At 43.2% G+C, this 19,728-nt stretch overlaps 1 protein-coding gene across 2 annotated transcripts in view; it reads right to left on the bottom strand.

Moving 5' to 3' along the window:
• Positions 1-303: 303 nt before the first annotated feature.
• Positions 304-19,728, bottom strand: part of ddr2l (discoidin domain receptor family, member 2, like) — a 51,340-nt gene continuing 31,915 nt past the window's right edge. The window contains exons 5-19 of one of the 2 annotated variants that reach the window (XM_061730620.1): positions 19,436-19,588; positions 17,870-18,017; positions 16,561-16,666; positions 16,289-16,478; positions 14,153-14,393; positions 13,980-14,072; positions 13,697-13,839; positions 12,970-13,081; positions 12,032-12,148; positions 8,753-8,997; positions 8,542-8,669; positions 6,104-6,301; positions 5,790-6,024; positions 5,525-5,674; positions 304-3,122 (exon numbers count right to left, since the gene is read on the bottom strand). In XM_061730620.1, the coding sequence (XP_061586604.1) occupies positions 2,988-3,122; positions 5,525-5,674; positions 5,790-6,024; positions 6,104-6,301; positions 8,542-8,669; positions 8,753-8,997; positions 12,032-12,148; positions 12,970-13,081; positions 13,697-13,839; positions 13,980-14,072; positions 14,153-14,393; positions 16,289-16,478; positions 16,561-16,666; positions 17,870-18,017; positions 19,436-19,588 (2,394 nt within the window). In that variant the 3' untranslated portion in view covers positions 304-2,987. The remainder of the gene's footprint in view (positions 3,123-5,524; positions 5,675-5,789; positions 6,025-6,103; positions 6,302-8,541; positions 8,670-8,752; positions 8,998-12,031; positions 12,149-12,969; positions 13,082-13,696; positions 13,840-13,979; positions 14,073-14,152; positions 14,394-16,288; positions 16,479-16,560; positions 16,667-17,869; positions 18,018-19,435; positions 19,589-19,728) is intronic. The other variant, XM_061730621.1, reaches the window with a different exon arrangement.

Here is a 19,728-nt window from a genome sequence, read left to right on the forward strand (position 1 = left end):
AGAGGGGGCATGTGTAGCCCAGGACTGTGTGCATGTTTTTGTGAGGATAGCTCACATTAGCTACCCAGGGGAACACGGGGAGAACATACAAACTCCACACAGAAAGATCCTTTCGCCAACCCCACCCATGGTGTGGGCACTGAAGTCATGGGAGAACTAACACGCACTTCAGCACCCACAGCGTCCCCCGGCGGGAATCGAACCCAGGACCTTCTTGCTGTGAGACCGCTGCACTACCAGCTGCGTGCAGCCGTGCCCCCCACAAGCTGTACTGTTAAAAACAAAAACCACATTCATTTTGATTTTTGTGTTTGACAACTTTGAGTGTTTATTATAAGGAGAATGAACCATGACAGTGAAGTACAGAATGAAAATGATTTGGGACCACGGACCACGACGTTTTCACCTTCCAATATATTAATATACACAGCCACTCGCTTATGTACAGAAAATATCTGAAAAAGTCTGAGGATCGAACAGTGTGGGTGTGAAACTGGAGTTAACACAGCAGAACATCTCATTCAGAAACTGCAAAAATGGTCGGGAAAATAAAAACAACAACAAACCCCTTAACTTCCCCCAGGAGAAACGATCAGAAATAGCTACTATAAATTCTGATAGATAATCAATTATTATTAACAATTACCACACGTAATCTGCATTCACACACTGGGTATCATATATCACTTATACTGTACACTACGGGAACTAAAGACCGCTCCGAAGAAACCAGAACAAAACACACAGGCTCACTGTAGCAAAGCATTCTGGGAGATTGAGTTTAGTGGTTTTCCTTCTCTTGTTGTTTTCCTCTCAGTTTATCACGTGATTTGGCACAACAGAGCAACTCCAGTTAACCACGTCGGTCCCAACGAGCTCCCAGTGCTCAAAAGGAATGTTGAAAACATTAAATCACAACTTCATTTTCTTGCAAACACTCACTCTCACACACCTACACACACACCTATACACACTCACAGAAGTGTGAAATACAGTACAGATGACAAAACACTCAGAAATGTTCACAAAATCATCTCATGTGGTCTTCCTCTCTTAAAGCCAGTTTACACCATTTCATTGTAAAAAAGGAGTGAAAACGATGAAAGTTTGAACCGAAATGTGCTTTTTTCCTCTCGATGGCGACACAGTGATAATAATGTGGAGAAATAGTTGGTGCACGAGGCTTCATATCAAAGTGACGACTGCTTCTGTATATGCTAATCAAAGTGGCACGACTCCCAACCATCACTGAAGTGGGTTTATGTCCTGACGGAGGGGAGTGGGCGGAGCCTGTTTCAGACATGTTAAAACCTTCTTCTCAAAAACTGGCATAGTTTTGTGACGTCTTGGTGAAAAAACTCTGGATCTGTGATGTCACAGATCCAGACTTTTGGGGATGACTTCCAACAACCCAAATAAGTCGTATCTTACCACAGAAATATTACTTTTTGCATGTCCCCTTTAAAGTTTTGGATGTCAACTATGATGTCACTCCCTGCAGAACTAAAATGTGGTGATCCTTCTTGAGTAAAACCCTGCTGCCTTCACGTTGATGACGGGACGCTGAAGTGACCCGGACCGCCTCTGAAGCACAGATGCTTCGCTCAGAACTCGTCCAGAAGTGCCTGCCTGACTTCAGCCCAGCCAACATGTAATGGTTTTGTTTAGTGACACAGATGATGAAAGAAAACGAACCCAATTGATCTGAGTCCCGCTTTAACCGAGCAGCTAATCTGAATCTAAATCTAAATCCCCAATAGAGGCCCAAATGCACCCTGGGAGGTTCTGCCCCACGATCCGAACTGCAAAGTTACGCTTCATGAAGGACATTCAAATAACGATGCTTAGACTTTTCAAACACATCGATCTGGACCGGACTTTAGAAAGATTTGGTACCAAAAGTCAATCGTGACAGTGATGTTGTTACAGTGATATGACTGGTGGACTGGTGCAGGTGGACCGGGCCACACACGCTGCCAAGACGGGCCTCTTTGGCTGCCGCCCCTGAAGCCCGAACTCTGATAAGCAGAAGTTAACAGACGGTTGGACGGACATTAACATGATTTACTGAATTTTCCAACTGAATATCGTTTAAAAATCCTCAATATTCTGAATCCGGCTGATGAACCTTCAGGGGAACGAGACGGTGGAACATGAAGGCAGAACAGAGCACCCGAAGGCCCGCGGGCCCCGTCATCAACATATCTGTAAATGCTGCAGACCCCAGAACCCACGGTACCGTTGACTCAGGAAACCCGGACCCTGCCATCACAGGAGGAAAGCATCTTTCTCTCGACACCAGGACAATCTCACCGTGTTTATAAAGATCTGTTTTTGTTTTTGGACACATTTCAACTGGCACAGCTCAGCTCCTTTTCCTCTGATGTGGTTTCAGCCCCACCGCCCACAGCTCCCACAGCTCCCACAGCTCCCACAGCTCCCACAGACGGGTTTCAGTCCGCGGGCCACACAGGTTTCAGACGCAGCCTCTTGGCACCGTGACGTGAACCTCAGCTGAACAACATTCATGTCCACAAAAAACAACAAACAAACACCTCAAATCAAAAAAATAAAATCAAAACCAAAAGCCATCACTACATTTTAACTCCAGTGTGGGTTAATATCTGAACACAAGCAACGAGGAGACACAGCAACAGTGCTTTGAAATGAAAACCACGGAGACGGGAGACACGATGAGACACGATGAGACTGAAACGTCCGTCCAGTATTTGGCATCTTCGAAAAAAGCAAAAGTTTCGGGCAACAGTGAAACCCGGAGACGAAAGAATAAAAAAGGTGGTTTAAGCTTTATAGAGGTCGAAGAAGCTGCAGAAATCAGCAATGAAAGAATCTTTAACGTCTACAGACTAAAGTTTCTGTCTTCCATCTTCACCCGGTTTCTCAAAAACAGTCACAAAGCGGCTCTGCCGGGTTCCCCGTCCCCTCCGACAGCTCTGTGGAGCGTGACCCCCCCCAGCGGGACCGGGTCACTGGTTGACGTGGGGCCTCAGGGCCTGGTAGAGTCCCTCGAAGGTGGGGCGGTCCTGGATGTTGCGACTCCAGCAACGCATCATGAGCTCGAAGAGAGAGGGTGGGCAGAGCGGGGGGGTGTAGAGGAAGATCTGGTGGAGAAACGAGAGGGGAAAACTCAGGTTGACGGATACAACGAGATTTTATGAGCTACAACAGATTCAAACTTCTGAGGTGTTTGACTATTTTTCAAAATAAATTAAGGGCAAAATGAAATGAGGCCCAAGCACCAAACCTGGGGATAAAGAGGCGTCTCAGTCGCCGCCCCCCATCTCTGAAACTCTCTCCCAAAATACATCAGAGACTGCACCAATCTGTCCACTTTCAAAACTTCACTAAAAACCCACCTATTCAAAAATGCTTTTATATAAGTAACTCTGTACGCCCCTTCATCTCCTCTGGCACATTTAAATCCTGCTATTGTCTTTTAACCTGATTTCAACATTTGTGTGTAAAGCGTCTTTGTGTACCCTTTTAAAAGCGCTCTATAAATAAAATGTATTATTATTATTATTATTGTAAATGACCACAACGCACAGTATGCAGTAGTTCACATGTGCAGTTTGCTTTTATATTGTTTATCTGCTTTTATTTTGTTATTTCCTTTTAACTTGAATGTGCTCTCATTTTGAAAAGATAAGAAAAACTTAGAGAGCTCAATAAAATAAACAAGATAAAAGAAGGACAAAAGGGGAAAGTATAGCAGGAGTTATAGCTCCAGTCGAGAGGGCAACAAGGTATTTTATTTATTTGCCTCTAAAAGTTTTACGTTTATTTGAGTTGTTGTCCAACTTTTGGTGCTAACAGATTTTAAGTTAATGTATTGTTTTGAGACTATGTCTCTCCGCTGGCCTGGGAACGTCTCGGAGTCCCCTCGGAAGAGCTGGAGGAAGTGTCTGGGGTGAGGGAAGTTTGGGCATCTCTGTTGAGGCTTCTGCCCCCGCGACCCGGTAACGGATAAGCGGTGGAAAATGGATGGATGGATGGATGGATGGATGGATGGATATTGTTTTGCCTTCTGTTGGCTTGATTTTGATTTAGCTCTTACGTCCAGGCTTGGTTTTATCTTGACTGGGACGCTACAATTATTATTATTATTATTATTATTATTATTAATATTATTAATAATAAAGTGTGTATAGATTCAATTAAAGCACAATATTTGTGCATATTTTAGTATTTTACATCCTGGTCATGTCCGAAGTCCATCAGAATGAAGTTACAAACACTCAAAACAGTTTCTGGTTCTTAACATCATTTGGAAGAGATGGATGACACAGCTCCCCCTGGTGGAGGAAGTGATAAGTGCAGCTTATGTACTTTTTCTCCTTTTTTTATTTATTACATTTTTTTTTTTTTTATCCCGATTTTTTTCCCCATTTCATCACGCAGTGCTCCTACCTAAGTCAGTCCTGGGCATTGCTCCCTCTACCAGCCCCGGGAGGCCCTACACTGAGCTTTTTCTCTTTTTAGGGTTCATCAAAAGGGATCATCACGTTGCCACGACCGCCATGTGGGGCCACGTTAGCAGAGGTGGAAAAAGTACAAAAATATTGTACTTAAGTAAAAGTACAAATTTTCTGCTTGAAAATTACTTAAGTAAAAGTAAAAAGTACCCATTAAGAAAATTACTTAAGTAAAAGTATAAAAGTACCTCAACTTAAATATAATAAAGTACAAAAAGTACATGGGTTAAAATGTACTTAAGTACAAAAGTAAAAAGTACAAAGTACAAAGTACAAAGTACAAAATTCAAAGTACAAAATTATTTTTAAAAGGATTGCAAAGAAATGAAGAATCCAAGAATTTGCTTACAACTCTAAGTAATGGTGATATTATTCTGACCCCTTTAGTGTTTGTCTCCATTACCCCATTTTAATTTCTCCCTTTGCTCATCACTGCTGCTGTTCCCCATTAGCCCCGCTGACAGGTTCACCCCCAGCCTGTAGTATGCAGTGACAACATTAAGCAACCCCAGCTGATAAAGGATGAGACTTTTGAACGCGTTAAATCGACGCACACCTTACGCCGTAGGCTACGGCGTAGGGTGTGCGTCGCCGCGTACCCTACGCCGTAGCTCTGCGCCGGTGTAACGCGGAACCATAAATCAGCCCCCGCTGTGCTGTTCTTTAATTTGTAGCGAGTAACGACGTGTCCAATTTTAAATGTAGCGGATTAAAAGTACGATTATTTCCTTGAAAATGTAACGAAGTAAAAGTAAAAGTACAGAAAAATGAAAGTATCAATAAAAGTACAAATTCTCAAAAATCTTACTTAAGTAAAATAACGAAGTACTTGTAGTTCGTTACTTTACACCACTGCACGTTAGGTTCTTAATTTATAATCTATGTCTTTATTTACCAATTCATTCCTGATTATCAAATTACCGTCCCAGCGACACCCTCTAACTCCATGGCAGCGGCCGTTTAACCGAGTTAAAGTGAGTCAGAACGGCGCCCTGGAAGCAGCATCCGACCCGTCCGACCCGTCTCACCTGTCTGCCCTGGTTCCTGAAGAACTCGCCAGTGTTCTCGATGACCTGTTCGTCGGACAGCAGGCTGTAGGGCTGCTCCTTGCACAGGGTGAAGATCTCCCACAGGGTGACTCCGAACGCCCACGTGTCACTCGCCGTGGTGAACTTTCCCTGCAGGGAACCAGTTCATGTTTTCACAGTTTAAATCTTTGTTTTCTGTCTTCACTCCGGGAAAATAACTGAAGTATTAAAGCCGCCAGGCAACGGGATCCCTGTGCACGCTCACCAGCAGGATGCTCTCCCAGGCCATCCACCGTATGGGCAGCACCGCCCGGCCCTGGATGCGGTAGTAGTCGCTGCTGTACAGGTTCCGGCTCATCCCGAAGTCGGCGATCTTGATGGTGAGCCGGCGGTCCACCAGGCAGTTCCTGGTCGCCAGGTCGCGATGAACAAAGTTCAGAGACGCAAGATACTTCATCCCCGACGCAATCTGCACCGCCATGTGGAGGAGGTCCGACAGGCTGGAGGGAGAGAGGGAGAGAGAGAGGCTAGGAACGATGGCGGCGGGCCGAGGCCGGCTGATCCCGGGGTGACACCCACCTCACAGATGGGATGTTGTTGGCGTGCGTCAGCGTGCTCTCGATCTCCCGCTGCGACAGGAACATGTTGAGGTCCCCGTTCTCCATGTACTCGGTCACCATGCACAGCGGGTCAGACGACACGCAGACGCACAGCAGCCGGATGATGTTCGGGTCGTCCAGGCGGGACATGATCTTTATCTCCTTCAGGAAGTCGTTCCTGACAAACCAACAGACGAGAAGAGTCCAGTTACAGCAGGGGTGTCAAACTCATTTTTCTTGGCGGGCCGGATTTGACCAATTTTTTTCTCGCGGGCCGCACGCTCAAAATAACAAAAACGGTGCGGAAAATATTTTCTATAATTCTTTTTTTTTTTTCTATTGTTATCTAATCCAATATCAGTTTAGTTAATTTTAAAGGAAATATGCAATTTGTTTACACTCTAATTATGTAAAATATATTTCTTCAGGATCTTTTCTTGAAATTTCTTGTTTTTTTTCAAATTATGTAAGATACTTTTAGTATCATTTTACAAAGATAAACAGAAACAATAAAACAGTATGTTTTTTTTATATTTCGCTTTTTTATAGGAAATTTAATTAAAAGCAAAATCTTTCTTATTACATCCGAGAGTGTTTCTTTGTGATTTTGGGATTTTTCCAGTAAAAAATTTAAAATTTAAAAATTGGCGCGGATATTTACACCAGTGTGCCGAAAAAGTCAGCACTTCTTTTTTAACTGTTTTACTGTGTCACTATCCTCGTATTCCAAACAGAAATTCTCAGAATAAATATCTTCTATCATCTTTTTTAACAGTGATATTTTTCCTGTGAAAATATATAATAGTAGTCAGTTAATAAAAATAAACAACCGAGAAAGAAATAAAATTGGCAAATGCATTCTAGAAAACAAAAAAAAATGTTGAGAACTGCTCTCTTTGTGGAATAACGATGGATTTGTAGAAGAAATATATTATCGGATATGCTGCGATTCATGGCAATTATTTATGCCTTCCTTTTTAGTAAATTAACATTTCGTTTTTTTGCGTTGGAAACTTCTCTCGGGCTGCATGCGGCCCGCGGGCCGCACATTTAACACCCCTGAGTTACAGCATCTTTCTAGGAGGCCCCTTTTTACGAGTAAAACCCCGCTCCACAACCCGCAGCGATTGGTTCGGTACGTTCCGTACCGGTGGAACCTGCTTTGAATGGGAGGGGTACCAAACCTATTTCGTGAGAGAGAAGGGAACGGTTATAGACGGACAACCTCCTCTTTATTACCCTCTGGACGTACCGCTCGCAGGTTTAAATCTGCTCTGCAGGTACGTCTAGCTACCACCCGGTGGACCTCATCAACCATCCCTGAAGAGCGAGTCTCTGGGTTTGGGTTAGGCGTTGTCGTCATGGCTGCAGCTGAGGAGTAGCGGTCCTCTGAGTCGGCTTTGGCATCGACGGTTCAAGAATTTGAACATAAGGCGGTAGTGTGCAGCTAGAACAGTCTCAAGAGTCACAAATGCACGGGATGATTCACGCGTAGGACAAGATACAGTACTCCCTCGCTATAACGCGGTTTCTGGAACACCTTTCACGGTCTTGCTGCTTCAGGGATTTGCATTGTGCATTGTGTTCTGCATTCTGATTGGCTAAACAGTCTCCCCGTTTCTTCACTTCCTGTGTGTCAATAACGTTACGGTTTAATATGTACTGTACATGTACATGTACATAAAACAGCTTCCCAAATTTAAGTTTGCAAATTTTCAATACGTTGTTGTTGCTTCAACTTTCACGCAAACGCAGCGACGTAGCTGACACTTGCAGTGACGTTATGACTTGGCTCCCCTTAGCACCAGAGCTATGGAAAATCAAACCGGTTCTCAGCTGGTTCGCAAGTTGAACGAGTTGTGACTGGACCAGGTTTGGTGGAAAAGGGGTACCAGTGCCAGCTGGTGTTTGGTGGTCGTGAATCCCGGCTTACTCCGATAAAATGACGAGACATGTCGGCCAGCAAGGTCTCAGGAACCAAAGGTACAAATGGTAACTGGCGTCTGGTAAATTGGCGCCGTCCCATTGGATCGTTTTCAGACCCTCCACCCATCTAGATGTGATCCATCACGCTATCACGCTAATGTTATTTGTTTTTTTTAATATTTTTATCCCTATTTTTCCCTATTATATCACCCAGTGATCCTACCTAAGTGACAGTCCTGGGCATTGCTCCCTCTACCAACCCTGGGAGGGCCCTGCACTGAGCTCAGGTCTCCTTCTTAACCTGAGGATTGAGCAGGCCGCTTCTTTTCACCAGACAGCACCCACAGCGTCCCTGGCAGGAATTGAACCCAGGACCTTCTTGCTGTGAGACGGCTGCACTACCAGCTGCGCCACCGTGCCCTCCCACGGTCACGATGTTTTTGATCTTAAGTGTATAAACTGTCAACGTGACGTTGCTGGTTGTAGACGTACCTGGCTTGGCTGGTGGCGTCGGCCCTCAGCTGTTTCACGGCCACCAGCACCGAACGGCCCTCCCTGTCTGGGAGAGGCGACCTTTCCCCAAGGAATTCTGGGAGTCCTTCCGCTTCGCACAGGTGGACCTACAGCGGAAGTGGAAGAGGTGAAATGTTATTCAGCTTTAAAATTTTAACCAAACAAACCGTCCACTGACAGCCACGCCCACCTCTCCGAACTGCCCTTCCCCCAGCTTTTCCCTGAAAATCAGCTGTTGCCGTGGAAACTCTTCGGCCGAGATGTCCTTCCTGGTGAGGGAGTCCACGGTGAGGGCGGGCACGGCATACATGTTGCTGCCGGTGACACCCTGCAGCCGCACGATGTCTGTCTCGGCGTAGTGCGGCGCGTTGCTATGGAAACCCTGATGCGGGGTGCACTGGGTGACGTCCGGCTCGGCGTAGCCTCCGCCGCATGCTGTTGGAGCCACATGGGTTCATTAAGTATACAAGTTAAACTATCTACGGACCAAGTGTCAACACTTCTGGACTAAAGCTGGTGGTCAGAGAGGTTGCAGTTCCTCGACCGACCACTGGGGGCAGCTGCAGGAGTCAGTCAACCTCCACTGACCTCCGTGTTTAACCTGTTACCCCCGAGGGATGGTGGAGGTGAATTTTGCCTGAACAGGCCTATCCAAATTAAATCAACAATATTTCCACAATTATAAGGACAATATGCATAATCTTGGTCTCAATGGATAGCTAAGACTTCACAGCATTCATTGCCAGTGTCAGAAAAATTGTGAATGTTCACATGCCTGAGCAAATTGTGATAAACTAAAAGACAAAAAATGAAATTTTTATTCTCTGTTTTTAGTTTGCACAATGGAAAACACCATGATAGCAATGCATATAATTATAAAGACACCACTGCCTGGATTCAGGAACTCCTTGACTACAACTGTACCAAGTTGAGAATAGCTTAAAGCACACAGATTTAGCAGAAGATTTTAGTGTGGATAGTACAAGACAGACTCTATTTGGGCACTCGGTTACCTATACTGTGCCAAAATGTGCCAAATGTGTTTTTTTTTTTTACCCTTTTTGAAGGGAATGTGGCTATACAATACTTTGATGATTTGATGATACATGATTTCGTAAATTAAAAATCTCAATACAGAAATCACTTTGCTCTGTGCGGGTCTCTCGGTGCTTCTTTGACAACAAAACGGTAAGGAAATAAAATATACCGCTTTTGGTCAGAATAGTTTGGGGATTTGCTGACGTAGTGTGTGATGATGAACAATCTGATGTGCGGACTGTGAAATGTGAATTTTGGCTTTCTGTTTGTTTTGAGATTGGCAACGAAGTGGTCGGCCCAGAAAAGATTATGTTCGGTATCATCTGAAATGGTAGCGTTACTAGTTTCATATGATACCCACTACGTTGGGGTGGAAAAATGTGATCTTGTGTTCTGTTGCGTTTTGTTGCGGGTGTTGCTCGTGTTGGGGGCGCCATCATTGTTGCATATGTATTTTTAAGTTATAAATCAAGTACTTTGTTTGACAAAACATACTTGGAGTTTTGACATATTGGCTTTAGGGCTTCTTGTTTGAGAAACAGTTGAAAGAAAAATACCCTGGCAGCTCTTTAGTAACTTTTTCCACACATGAACTGGTGCACACAACTGCTGGACCTGGTACCGGGTCCGTCGGGGGGGGAACAGGTTAAATGAGAATAAGTTTTAATGTGCCGTTAATTTAACTGCTGACGTCAAAAGCAGTCTTGAATAAACACGCAGGTGATGCGGCGGAGTGGTTGTCCAGTTCTTCTCACACAGTCACAGACACATTATGAGCTACAGGAGCTAACAATCTGCATCTATACGCCAATCGAAATGAGACGAAGCTGCAAAAGCTAAAACAGGCAGAACTTTGGTTTTTGGTTAAAAAGACAGACAAAATTATATATTTTTAAAACAATTGGACTCTTGAAACGGTTTTTGTTTTAAAAAGTCCTGTATCTGCTGTGGCCTTAACGATTTAAAAATTCACTTTACATCTGAAGTCACGTCTTTCAGCTCTTACCACGCAGCCAGCCTGATGTCATGTGACAGGAAGTCAGCAGGAAGAGGTCATAGAGGGGGTTACCGAGGAGGAGAGCTGGAGGAGGGGGAAACAAGGAAAGAGGCAGAGAGAGCTGGGAGGAAGAGAGGAGAAACACTGCATAGTGAATGAACGTGCACGTCCAGCATCACCACCAACACATGAACAGAGAGAGAAACGAGGGAAAAAACCGATGAACGTGTGGAGGAAACTAATGAGAGAGCCACACTCAGGAAGTGTTAGTGAGAGACAGAACAGATGATTGACAGGTGAGTTTCTGTCGGAGGTTGTTGACATGGCCAGCAGGGGGCAGACCGCCCTCCTTCACCGCTCCGCAGGAAGAGCGGTCCGATGAGCGTAAATCAGTGGCGGCTGGTGCTAACAATTTTTTGGGGGGCGCAATCTACCTTGGCATACATCGGGGTGTAACGGTACACAGAAGTCACGGTTAGGTACAAGCTTGGTACAATGGGGGAAAAAAGAAAGGTAGAAAATAATATTTTGGTCCCTTAATTTTGAAAAATGTAACCATCCAACAATGGCTTATTGGAGATAAGTTTTAGTGAAGCAGTTCAGTTTTGCTGCAGTGGAAAAAGAAAACTGAACATAAAGTCGGGGTTTATCATTTCAACAAATCCACTGTTATTTTGTATTGTTTTTTTCTTCCTGGTTTGGGTTCAGTTTATTTTACACATCAGAGAGAAGAAAAACATGAACATTTCCATTGTTCTGTCAGGAATTTACATTACCGGTATTTGAAAAGATAACGTTCCTTTCTTTCAATTATTTGATCAACAAATATTATTTCAAAAGCAAGTGTTATTTAACCTATTTAAAACAAACATAAAAATCTGGATTGTGTAGTTCAGTTTGATTTTCTAAAAAAGACGGGGAATGATTTGTCTAATCACATTAGATTAAAAAACAACAATATACGAGTTCGTCACGATACTGATTGCTGATTCGTTGCTGATAACTGAGTTTCTGGGACGCACACGACTGCGTCCCTTTAGAAATCTAATTCAAATCAATTAAAAGATCCTCATGTCACGTGCTTATCAAATGTTGGAGAGCTTACACTGGATTTTGTTTGACCGGCGCCCCTTACTTCCGGAATAAAATTAAATAAAAAACATTTTGGAACCAAATAAAAATGTAAACAACATTTAATTACTATTGACAGTCACCCACAGACTGAAATAACACCTTCTTTTAATAATTATGTGCATGTTACATGTTTTTTATGTTTCATCTCTTGATTTGATGGGGGTGGCGCCCTAGCGCCCTCTACTGACCAGCCGCCACTGGCCTAAATGTGTAGAAACTGATGCATCTGGAGCATTTTGGAGGCTAAATCACAAAAACATCTGCTTCCCCGGTTCACACGTGTCTCCGGCGGGTTCTTACCGGAGGTCTCGGCGCTCTGGGACAGCTCGGGCAGCTTGGTCCTCAGCACCGCCGGGTTCTGGTACTGTGGGTCCAGCAGGAAAACCCTCTCGTAGTGAGGGTCAGTGTTGGCGGGGCCTGAGGACAAGAACATCACAACTCAATCAAAGACGAAGAAGCACATAAAAGACCCACTTCAGAGATGAAGCTCAGTGCAGGAACCTTACCAGCGGTTCTTTTTTTTTTGTACTTTGCCTGCATATATATTAATGGTTAATACCATGTTGGTAAAAACCAGAGGCATATATATATATATATATATACATACATATATACATATATACATACATACATACATATTTACATACATACACACACACACACACACACACACACACACACACACACACACACACACACACACACACACACATACATACATACATACATGAAAGTTTGAGAAGAGAGATGCAAACTAACTGTCAAACTAACTGTCCCTATATATATATATATATATATATATATATATATATATATATATATATATATATATATATATATATATATATACTCTGGTCAGATCAGAGAATTACAACCTCCCTTTTCCTTGGATAATTTATAGGAGCAGCAAACCTGTCCAGTCCTCGTCCAGCCTCCATCTCTATCTACGTTTACTCAGTGTACTCAGACCTTGATTGCAGCATCTCTACTTTCTGTGTAATCATTTATATTTTTGTGTATGTATAAACTCTGAGTAGCTCTAAATATGAATTAAATGATAAATCAGTTGACAGAGAATCAGGCGACGCTGAGAGTGTAATAAACTAAACTATTGCAGTGAGTCCTTTGTTGACTCGGGACCGTTCTGCTGACGGCCCGGTCCACAGCCACGACCTTTGGCCTCACCAGCAACGAGACCAAGCAGAGGGGTAACTGACTTCAGGAGGACCATCCCTCACCTCTGGGGGCGTGTCCAGAGCGAGGGGGCACAGGTGGGGTCTGCAGGATGATGGTGTCGCTGCAGGACGACAACCGAACCGTCACCTCTTCGTCAAGGATTCGACGTGGAGCCTGATGGGGACAGAAATCCATCCAGAAATCCATCAAACTCTTTCAACAGCAGAAAACAGGAACATTCAAAAAAATTGTTATTTAAAGAATAATGTCAATGATAAAATCATTATAGACAATAAAAGTGATAAAACATCCGATATACAAGACTACTTGAATAAAATAAAGCGATTTTAAGCTCATGTTATATATATATATAAATATATATATACAGTATCTATGAGAATGTGTGTCCAAACCTTTGGTCTATACTGTATATAAAAGTATATATATACACACACACACATCAACATTTTCAACTCCTCCAACACCCACTGAAAGTCAATTCCAGATGTTTTGAGCGTAAAAACTAAAAACATTAGATGGCTCCTTTAGTATCTAAAATACAGTGAGTTCCTTGTCCCGGTGTCGTCATGACAACAGCCACAGCAATAAAGGGATGTTGTGTCCCCTGATGACACGTCTCAAGGTCAGCGTGGGTATTTCCAAAAGTTAGACACATGTGGGCACGTTGGCTCCAGATTTCTGCTCTCCGACCGCCAGCTGTGGAGGAAACCACCGACTCGGCGACTCGGCCCCCCGAACCTCGCCGGGGCCAGACGAGAGGCCTCTCACCTTCTCCAACACCTTGCGGACGCACTGGCACCAGAGGATGAGGAAGATGATGACGACCAGCAGAAGGATGATGGTCACGAGGCAGCCGATCAGGACGGGCGTGTTCCCCTCCTCGGACGTGGAGTTGGCAGACGGGACGGCGGCTGCAGAGCACGAAGGAACATTAAAGGTCTGACGACGGCGTCCGATAAATGACTCGAGACTCAAACTTTGCAGGAAAACTGTCAGATAACAGTTTCCTGCAAAAGCTCTCAAGGGACCAGACAAGGCTGGTGTATCTTACTGTTGTATGTCATTAGTGTGGTTGTCATGGTGACGTCCTCGTAGCCCAAGGTGGAGGTCACCACTCCTGTCATCACCGTCGTCGTGTCTTCTGCTGATCAATACGACAGAACGCTGTTGAACTTTTCCTCAAAAGCAGATTTTAGTGGGACCTGCGTCTCCGCGGCGTCTCACCTGACTGGAAGCAGATCTCGCTGAACATCATCCAGAGGTCGGCGAAGTAGAAGTGGCAGCGGAGGGACTTGGCGGTGCGGCGGTTGAGGGGCACGGTGACGTAGCGGGCGCTGGGGTTCCGGTCGTCCAGCACCGTCTTGAACACCACCGGCTCCAGCTCCCAGCTCAAGCGGGGCTTAAACCAACACGACACGGAGGAGAAGATCTTCACGTCGCGGGAGAACATGTTGTTGCTGTAAACCTGGAGTGAAGAGATTAGAGGAGTTCATCAACGCATCTTATTATTGAACAATTGGTGAAAACCCTCCAGTTTTGTTTAGTTTTTCTACCGTATTGGCCCGAATATAAGACGACCCTGATTGTAAGACGACCCCCTTTTTCAAGACTCAAATTTGAAAAAATACTTTTTAAACACCAAATTAAATTTTTATACAGAAAATAATTACAGTACATCTGAAACAAATGATTATAACAATATATTTGAGAGAAAAGCATGTTATTTTGCCTCATTCAAATCATGATCTTGAAATTTGCATCATAACTTCTTCGACCCACTTTTCTCCAGATTGTCGCTACGTTTCTCCTTTTCTGTTATCTCTTCTGTTATTTTCTTCTCTTTTCTTTCTTACCGCTTTCTTTTATTTTTCTTCTTCATGCTACTGCTATTTTTATTTTTCTTCTTGGTGACAGGGGTTGGCTTTGGCCTGGGGAGTTAATTTCGGCATTCACTTTAAAGATATCTGGCGCCATCTAGCGTTGTAAATGGGTATAATGTCTAGACTCTGAATGTAAGACGACCCCCACTTTCTCAGTCTTATTTCAATGCAAAAAACAGTCTTATATTCGGGACAATACGGTAGTTAAAACTTGCTTTTATAATTGGCAGCTATGTTAGAGACTGATTTGGTCAAATTATCGCTGCTAAAGGCAGATCTGGAAGTGATCAAATCATGGGAATACTTAGTATAACCCCACATTATTTATATGTATATGAACCATTTGCATTTATTCATCAAGAAACTATTAAAAAAGAGTGAGACTAGATCCACTAATGGCCATCCTTGGGGTCATTCCTGAAGAAGGAATGAACAGGAAAAAGATCTACCTGCTGCATATATTGTTGGCAGCAGCCAAGAAGGCAATGACCCTGAACTGGCTTAAAAAAAGACTCCCCAACATCAGACACATTTCAGTCAGTAGTTAAAGGAATTTATACAATGGAAAAAATAACATTTATATTGAGACTGCAAAATGTACAATTTACAGACCGATGGGCACCTTTGTTTGAAGTGGTGGTGGAAAAACGGTGATAGGCAGATGGGAAAAATCTATATCTGACCAATTTACACGTCAGGTGACTTACTGGTGATGAGATGGGAGTCAGGGAGTCAGTTTTTAGTATTGCTGCTATCATTTCCTTTTCTTTTTTTAAATAGAATATAAAATAAAAAAAAGAGATTGTGTAACATCTGGAACATGAGTGATATAAGAAAATGTTGCTCAATAAACATAAAGTTGAGAAAAAAAAAGAGTGAGACTGAGTTAATGAGATTGATGTTCAGCGTCATATTAACTACTAATGCATAAACTGCAGCCTCCTTTTTCATCTGATATTCTTTTTTCTGTTAGTTATTGCTCACAAAAAGATGCTTCAGTATCTCTGGAATGGACCCGGCCGAGGTTACGGAGGAGCGTTTGAACGTATCTTTCCATGTTTACTTTAGTCACAACCGACATCGTAGTTTCCACCTAGATTCAAGATGCACGTTATGGAGCAAATTTCTCAAAAGTCAGAGTAAAAAATCCAAATAACGAAGCTCTAGTTGAGCTAATCGCTGCATATAAACCTTTAATAAGACTTAAACCAGCCTACGTGTTCTGCAAATTCTCCAGTTTAAGCCACAAATACAGGAAGAGGGCGATTTAGTTGTAGAGAAGAAAAGAAAAACTAAAACGATTCACTCCAGTTAATCCATTTTGCAAATTTGCAAAGATTGATCTGTAGTCCTGGTGTCAGAGGTCAATTAGAAAAGACTATGGCCACTTATTGTAGGAGAACTAAACTATCTGGATTGAAGCGTAAAAAAGGAAAAGACTGGCGAGGTTTGATGAATGAAAAGCAGAAAGAAGAAAAACCTTCATGGAGGTGAAGTTCCTCTGCCTGTCGAACACAAACTCCATCTCCACGTATCCCTGAGTTCCCATCGAGTCGTTCCTCCAGCCCAGGTAGTCGTATCCCGGCCACGTCTTCTTCTGGTGGGTGATCAGGAAGTCGTCCTGGCCCGTCTCTCCGTCCGTCAGCTGGCCCAGGCCACGCACCAGCTTCCTGTCGGGCGAGAGACGGCTGTGAGCCACGGAGAGCCGGCGAAGGCGGCGTAAAGAATGAAGCGAGAGTCGGAGAGACTGGCCTCCGTTCACGCTCCCCGTCATACGTGGAGTCGTTGAGGCTGGCGGCGGGATAGCCGGGCAGCACCATGTTCTGACCCTCCGGCGTGCTGTAGGATATCAGGCCGTCTGCGGGAGCAGAAGACGGGTTAGACGCCACGTTTAAGCAGAACTGGAGGGCTAGATTTAAACCTACCGTATTTTCCGCACTATAAGGCGCACCTAAAAGCCTTCAATTTTTTCAAAAGCTGACCATGCGCCTTATAATCCGGTTCGCCTTATATATCAGGATATTTTTCAGCAAAGGCTCTGTGTGTATGGTTGAAATGTCTTGCGACATTTGACCCTTTATTGTTAGACAGTTTTTCTTCACAAATTAGGCATACTGGTAGGCCACTTATGGAGGATTTTTTGTGCCAAAATTAAATAAATAAATACATAATTAATTAATTAAAATGGGAATGAAATATATCATTAATTAATTAAATGTGTCATTAATTTATTAAAATTAGAATTAAATATGTCATTAATTAATTAAAATACAATTCATTTTAAGTAAAAATATATATTTATTATCTCAGCATTTAATTAATTAATGACATGATTTCGTGTTGCGTGTGAATCATGAAATGTAAAACTGGATTTAATTAATTAATGACACATTTAATTCATGATTTCGTGTTGCTTAATCATGAAATGTAAATGTAAAACTGTCAGTTTCACTCGTCAAACTCAGTGGGCGGATTCCAAAGACCTCATTGGTTCCCCTGCACATCCAGTCAAGATGGGAAAGTGCAGAAATAACTCCAACGACTTCGAGCAGTTCCAAATCCTCCATTCTCATCAGAGGTAAATGCAAATGAATCTGCCCAGGCATCATTGAATGTACCTTACATTTCTCCATACTTGGCCTTGCTGGGGTTGAAAGTCGCGACGAATGGATGACGTTTATTTTGAGCGACGAAAAACAATAAAATATATTTATTCTAATATGTCAAGATCACAATAATCTTCCAATTTAGAACTAAAATATTAAAGAACTAACACAAATAAAATACACTTCAATTAAATACTTAGTTTTTTTTTTGTAATTTATTTTCCCAAGCCACTCAGAGCCACAGTATAAGGATGAAAGAGCCGACCCTTGGTCTAATGGATGCATAACGTAACCACAGCCTCTACTGTAGCGCCTTATAATGCGGTGCACCTTATATATGGAAAAAGTTTTAAAATACGTCATTCATTGTAGGTGCGCCTTATAATGCGGTGCGCCTTATAGTGCGGAAAATACGGTATATGTAAGTAAAGCTGTTCTTCATGGACTGAACCTACCGTCCCACGGACAGCCGTACAGCTCCACCCTCATGCAGACGGTGGTGGACGGTTTGGTGACCGGCATCAGGCGGACGTAGCGGGCGATGAGGGGAGGATGAAGGTCCCGGTAGACGATCGCGTAGGTGTTGTCGTTGCCTGGAATCACCTGCATGCAGATAAGAGGAGCACAGATGAGACCAGCTGCTGTCAGTCATCAATATTGGTCAATAAACGCTTCGTCTGAGTCATGATGTGAACTATTTTTTTACCTGACAGGAACTTTATATCCACATTCCTGAAACATGGATTTTCTGGAAATGTTCTCTTAATCCCGTATCTCTCATCCTCAAGTGCTCCCCAAAGCCAGATCTAAGGGCTTTTGTGCTAAAACTTTATATTTTTAACTAGTAGTCACCACAAGGTTTGGTTGGATGCTTATCTGTATGACGGAGGCGCGTAAGCATGTGCGCAATAGATGCGCATATGCGCTACTGTGAGGCGGAGGAGGGAAAAGAGACCTGTAATCTAAGTGCGGCACTCGACCTCTGACCAATCAGAGAGGGGCGCGTGCAGCCCTGGCAGAGCTGCAGAAGGGAGAGATTTCAACATGTCGTTCAAACGACATCACAACCTCATTGATGACTTTGCATCCAGAAAATAGAGATGTGTGCATCTATAAATGGCACACGTGCATGTTTAGTTCTGATTTCAGATCTGCATTCAGGTTTTTGTGGGACTGAGGTGGTGGAGGTAATTTTCTTTTGATGATTAATTGATCGCTATTTGTTTTTTTATTTCAGTTTTAACAGTTTTTTATTTAATCTTTATTTATTATTTCAGATTGATTTTTTTTAATTCAATATTTTTTTATTTCAGGTTGAAGTTTTCAATTTAATATTTATTAATTTCAGGTTGAACTTTTTAACATTTTTATTTGACTCATATAGTCAAACTGTATCTATACTTAGAGTACATTTGTTATTATTAATAAAGGTTGTCAAGTTAAATGGCATGTTGTTATACGGTCATTTTGTACCTACAGTATGATACGTTTGGGATGGGGAGAGATGTGAGAGTGTGGAGCGACAAAACATGTACGTTGGTGAAACAGTCGTGTTAGCTGACGTTTACCTTCATGCACATATGTTTAACTTTAAAAAATCGAGTCCGATTCTCCCTAAATAACTTTTCTTCTCTCTCAGACAGATTTTTAGCATGTTTTTTAAATCCCCAGCTGCAAACATCTGGAAACGACTAAGTTTAACTGTAAAGGTCTTTGACTAAAAGGATGATTCTGGTGTTCAACCGTTTCCCAGCAGGGTTGCCATAGTCACCAGAGAGCTCAAACGCAAACAGGAAGCTGGTTGGTGAGTGTCGTTTCCTTTCGATACGACTGAGAATGACCAGAAGCACTCAGAGTGAGAAAGAAGAGGGAAATAAAATCATGTTCTTTTTTCCTCTCATTCATCCCTCCATCATTCCGTCATACGTTTCCTCTCCAGGTTTTCTGCAGACTGGACCGTCTTCCTGCCTCCAGTCCACCGCTGCTTTGTTTTGACTAATTTATTGGGGGGGGTCACTCGCCTCATTTTCCTGCCGGTTCCTCCACGACTTCCACTGCTGGCCGTCTCGGCTGTAGTTGAGGCGGTACGCTCGGGCGAACTCCTTCCCCAGGCTGCCGGCGTAGCGTCCCTGAGTCCCGACCAGCGTCAGGAAGGTGAGTCTGCCCAGGTCCACCTGAACAACAACCAACAGGTTCCCGTCAAACTGTCAACACCCCAACACTTCTTCTCCACTGGAAGTCGACTAAGGCTCCTCTAGCACTCGGTGAAGCTAGAAAAGATCAGATATTCAGTGAAAGGAAGCTCTAATAAATG

Source organism: Cololabis saira, chromosome 9 (assembly GCF_033807715.1).
Source record: "Cololabis saira isolate AMF1-May2022 chromosome 9, fColSai1.1, whole genome shotgun sequence".
NCBI classification, from domain to species: domain Eukaryota; kingdom Metazoa; phylum Chordata; class Actinopteri; order Beloniformes; family Belonidae; genus Cololabis; species Cololabis saira.